The sequence below is a fragment of the Buceros rhinoceros genome, unplaced genomic scaffold (assembly GCF_000710305.1).
Source record: "Buceros rhinoceros silvestris isolate BGI_N320 unplaced genomic scaffold, ASM71030v1 scaffold10007, whole genome shotgun sequence".
NCBI lineage: Eukaryota > Metazoa > Chordata > Aves > Bucerotiformes > Bucerotidae > Buceros > Buceros rhinoceros.
The window spans coordinates 38972-44421 of NW_010424027.1; the positions used below are offsets into that span (position 1 = coordinate 38972).

The following is a 5450-nucleotide window of genomic DNA, read 5'->3' on the forward strand; positions in this document are numbered from 1 at the left end:
AAAAAAAAAACCAAAAACAGAAAACCACCTCTCTTGCTGTTCAGAAAGGCCTTCTTATATCTCCAGAGATACCGAGAAGATGGTTTGACGGTCTGGAGCAGCTCAGCTCATTTCAAGTAGCACAGTCTAAGGTGGAGGGCTAGAGTTGCCTTGAATGGGGCTGTGCTACCTGATGGGCTGCTCTCCTCAGGTTAATCAGAGCACAATTCTCACCTCTGACCTACCTCCAGTTTCACACTTGGGGCATGGAGAGAGTGGTATAAGTACATACACCACCCTGAACTCTGGCAGAGACCTTTGGTTCCATCTCCTTTTCTACCACCAGAATGGCAAAAGCAAAACTCAAAGCATTTAGCCAAGCTACCAGTTGGTTACAATACGTTCTTATCATAACATGCCTACGTAGCTTGTCAGATAACAATACCAATCCACTTATTCCAGAGCTTTTTATCAGCTAGTGTTTATCTCTGTTGCATGGAGCACTAAATTCTCAAGGCTATTTGTACATCCACTCCTCCCTGATGACCAGTTTCCTCACTCCAGTGAATAATGGTTTCAGGAGCTTTCATATACTCTGTAGGTGAATGAGACCACCAGAACCTGTTTAGAGTCAAGGAGCTCCAGGAATCCCAACTGTCAACAAGCTACGGAAAACATTTTGTAGAAGCATCAGATGCCAGGACTCCCTGTGTCTCCTCTGTGCTCTTATCCAGCAGATCAAACATGTGGCTCCCTGAGATCCAGAAGATTAATCATCTGTCTCCCTAAAGTATGCGTAGAAGAACGTACAAGTCTGGGAAACCTTTAATACTCATGAGACAGATAGATGATGAAAAAGGCATTTTTTTCAGGCAGGCCCTTCTCCTCAGTAAGGGCACATAGCAGGAAAAAGAGAAGTATGCTTGAAAACTGCCATATGCTAACATCCTACAAACTATAGCAGCGATTACATGTCAGCGTCACTCAAAGCAGCCTCAAGGTTGTTCTGAACCGCATCGAGGAAGAAAAACACAGGGAGCTCCAAATCCCCTCTAGCAAGAACTCAGTATCATGCTATCGACCATCAACACAAGATGTTTGCACCAAGGCATTTGCTGCTGTGTTGAAACTGAAAGCTGCTGACAGGAATTCTTCCATGAACACTTCTAACTAGCAAAAAGAAAACTGCTAGGTGAGAACACAAGCCAGGAAGAAAAACAAGCCTTTCTCTTCTAAAAGCTTCCACTTAGAGGAACTCTACAAGCAGGCCTGATTAACACCATAACCAGAAGATGATGCCAGATCTCAATCTGAAATTTTCAGTAGCTGTCACTAACTTACATCCTCTGTACTCCTCACCCTATAATGCTTATTATATAGGTGTCTAAGATCAGAGAGCCCTCTCCATGAAGAAACCAAGAGGAGAATATAATTTCTCAGTGGGAACCTGCCTCCATTTTTCAAGAGCTATCTCATCCTGTGCTGCAGCTGCATGTCCTATGTGCTGGAGCATCTTGGAAGAAAGCAGAGTTTCGCCGAGGCCCAATTTCAGAGCAGCAGCTCTTCTCCATACCCCGCCACATTGCCAGCCATTGTAAAGCATCGTGAGAAAGTGCCATACCTGTATGTGACATGCACTGCAGTGCCAGGCTCATCTCTCTCCCAAATCAAAGCCACTCTGTTCGGCGACTTTTCGACATGTTGATCCAAGCAATTTACTGTAAGAAAATATAGGTTTAAACAAAGCCTGATCATATGCAAGGTGCTCTGTTAAACTTATCTTGGTCAAGCATAATAGCAAGCTAGCACGAGACAAAATATCATTTGTTAGCCAGCTAGCCAGCCAGCCACACACTCATTTGTAACAGCGGAAGCAACGGCATTTAAAACAAAAAGGACAGCTTTACCAGTGCTGTGTAGTATGCAACTACTACAAATACCACATTTAATTGGTACAGCTGCCTTAGAGATGGCATCCTCATGAGAGGCCTCAGCCGATTCAGTTCAGCTTAGCTCCACTGGTTCTCCCCTGCTCTCAGCAGCACAAAGACATCTTTTGATGTTTTTGCTCTCCAGAGCAGCATTTCACTACATAATTCTGACATACCCTCTTCCTCCGCCTGCATTTTTAGCATTGCATCACTTGAATTTTCTAATTAAAGCTCATGTCAGACATTTTTATTCCAGGGTATAACAGAAGAGCTGAAACTCAGCTAACTTGAAGGATCTAAAACTTTAGGATCTCGGGTAAACTCACAGAGTACAGACATCTACAGGTTACCAGACACCTGGGAAAGATGAACATGTCTTGGGCTGTGTACTACACCTCCTAAAACTTAAAACCTCCTAAACTCCTGAAGATGCATCTCTCTTCTCAATAACTTGAGGTAGAGATGCTCAAGTGGTCTTTGGGGGGAGAACCCACCGTGAACAAACTTACAGAGTTTCTTCACCGAAGAAACCTGCCTGCATGTTCAGCAGCAACTTTCCTGATGGTTAGAGATTCACCTTGTAAAGTATTAATGCCAAACCTAAGCTACACTTATTTCATTATAATCTTCCAAAGGCAGTCACTTTATTTCAACAGACAACTATTAAAAAACAGTCATGCACACTGTTGCATAACTCAGAGAAAACCCTTTAAAAAAATTGCTGAATTTCAGATCCTGTTTCCTGGAAGTGTTAATACTGGTGGGAAAGGTTTTCATTTTTCTAGGTAAATTACGTGCCACAAAATCTGTCTATTGCTGTAACAATTTGTGAACTTTAAGGAAACTGCAGCCCAGGAGCCAGCTTCAGCTGTTCTGCGATCAGAATACCACCATGCCATCACACCCAGAGGTGCACAGAGAAAGAAATCCCTCAGAGTCCAATGTGTTTCATTACAAGAACAATTGTCAACTTCAAAATCATGAAAAAGCACTCTTCAATGGTTTAAAGTCTTTTATTTCTAAATGTAAATTCCTGCAGCGATACTATAAAAGTAAAGGAGATCAAGCTATTTCTTAGGAGATCCTAATATGATATAGGAGGACAAAAATTCTAATGGGGAATGTTTTAAGCAGTTACACACTTGTTTCTTCTGCCACCCATCCACAGGTAACTGGATCCTTTGCAGCTTGGTCTGTGACCCTTAGCAACTCCCACTTCCAAGCCCATTGCAGCAGCACCCCCACATATTGAGCCTGACTACAGTAAATCATATGAAGGAGGATTCATTGCCCAAGCAGCACTTCTTACTGGTGAGCAGCCGTACTATCCTTCTGAAGCAACTTCTGTGGCAGCATGCCCCAGCTGAGCCAAGTGAGAGCTTTAGCTTAGTAAGAACCACCAACTGACCAGGGCCAAATGCTATTATTTCCTTCCTGATTTCAGGCTTACAAGAGCCTTTCACTCATTCTACAAAATAGAATTCAGTGACCTTCCTCTTTCTACTGTGCCCATACCCTTTCTTCATATGTTTTCTTGCCTCCTCAACAATGCTTAGAAACAATTAATTTCTGCAAGACATGCTCCTGAGAACCCAGAGCCCTGGTTGGATGTGCAGTAATTTATTGGGTTATTCTCCCGACTAGGAGTTACAATGCAATAAACCCAGAAGCACTGAACCTCACAGTTCCCCTAAATCCTACTACTACAAGACCTCCTCAAGCAAAAAGCAGCAGATGACTCAGTTGCCTGTGGTCCAGCTGTGTTGAGAGATGGACACACAGGATGGTCTGCATGAAGGACCTGAATGATTGCCGTGTTTCTGTAACCAGTGTTCAAATCAAGAGATGAAGGGACAAGACCAGATCCTCCTAGCAGAAAACCACTGGCTCAGCTGTGGCTGAGTACCATCTTCATCGTGCTTTAAAAGAAGAAAACCAGCAACAGCAAAACTGTTTCCTTCTGTGCATCTGTATTTCTGAGGTCTACAATTTCTTTTTACCTATGCAAAGAAAATTTAGTGGCATTTACTGCCACCAAGACCCAAGACATGATCTAAAATCAGGCCCAGCAAAATCTGGATTTCAGACACCTGACCCACACAGGATCCAGAGGGTGCTGATCCCAGTCCAGAGAGGAAAGAAACAGATCCTGAAAGTTTCTATACAAAGCCAAGAGGTTCCTTTCAACAAGAATCAATAGAAACAGAAGTCTGGCTAAAAGCCCTCTGAGTGCTGGGTGCTAGAAGCAGAACTGTACACACAATGCCATCAACTTGGGATCCACTGCTGGCAATCATCCCCTGGGAAGAGACACTCCCCTCTGTTCTCTGGAAAACCTGAGGACAGTTTGCTCTTTTGCTGTGAAAAAAGGTGGTCAGAGATGTTACAGTTCCTGCACTACTGAAACGGTGATTCAAGCACTCTCCCAGGAACGGGATATGAAAGTAAGAAATGTACATCCCCTTTAAAGGGCTTCACCAGCGAGTTGTATCCTGGGCTGGCGCTCCCTCCCACCAGATGAAGCAGGCCCACAGCACAGAAGAGCCTTCAAGGCAGCTGGGACCAGGAAGAAACTCAGAGGTAGTCAGCACTGTCATGGCAAATTTTTCCTCTTTGTTCATGTAAGTGGTGAAGTTAGAGGAAAAGACCATGCTCCTCATTTAAGAGAGAGAAGCTGCAGCTTCCCCTGTAAATGACAGGGGTTCACATAATCCCTCTCCCTTGGTTCCTTTGCTTAGGCAAAGCAGAACCCACCACGGGACCAAGCAGCACCCTGCAGCTGGCTGCCAGGGACGAGGGTGGCACAGCTGAGGTCAAGGCATCCCTGCCCTGGGGATGGCGCATTCCAGACGTCGGGGCTGCGGCAGTATTTCTGCAGAAGCGAAGGAAATGCAGCACCAGGGTGTAAAAGAATTAATCATAAGCTTAAAACTTTTTACTATTGTAACATCAGAGAATAGAATATTGGTTTAGTTATTGATACAGGTGTATATGAAACAAAAGCTGCTCATTTATCCTTGTATAGTCCTTACCAAGGCTGGCCTAAACCCCAGTCAAGCTGAATCAACAGAAAATTTGCTATACTCAAGGTTAGATCATTGCTTAACTTAGAATAGGTAATTTTAAAAAGTTATCCATTTGAAGTAGACAGAATATAATAGAACAATTCAAGTTTTCCTAGAATTTTAAAAAGTGATTCTCATCCTGTGACCCAAGCAACCAAGGACCGAGACAATGAACTTTAATGAACTTTAATGAACGGAATGAACTTTAAAGAAAGAAATGAAATGAAGAATATGAGATTTCCTGAGACAAAGGAATTGAATGAACTTTTTGATCAACGACAAATGAAGAACTGAGAACCCATGGAAAAACATCGAGGACTTTACCTAGTTACGTTAATGTTATAAAACCATACAGACTAAGGATGCGCTCTGTATACTTTGCCACTCGCGGAGGTGATGGCCCAACTCTGAGTTGCTGAATAAAGCAAACCTAGAGTCACCCACAGACCGATGAGATTCTTTAACACAGGGAAAG

At 43.3% G+C, this 5450-nt stretch overlaps 1 protein-coding gene across 1 annotated transcript in view; it reads right to left on the reverse strand.

The window, feature by feature from the left end:
* ACSS1 (acyl-CoA synthetase short-chain family member 1) overlaps positions 1-2105 on the reverse strand; it is a 34849-nt gene extending 32744 nt beyond the window's left edge. The window contains exons 1-2 of the mRNA XM_010140632.1: positions 2087-2105; positions 1601-1697 (exon numbers count right to left, since the gene is read on the reverse strand). Coding sequence (XP_010138934.1) covers positions 1601-1697; positions 2087-2105 — 116 coding nt within the window. The remainder of the gene's footprint in view (positions 1-1600; positions 1698-2086) is intronic.
* Positions 2106-5450: the final 3345 nt, after the last annotated feature.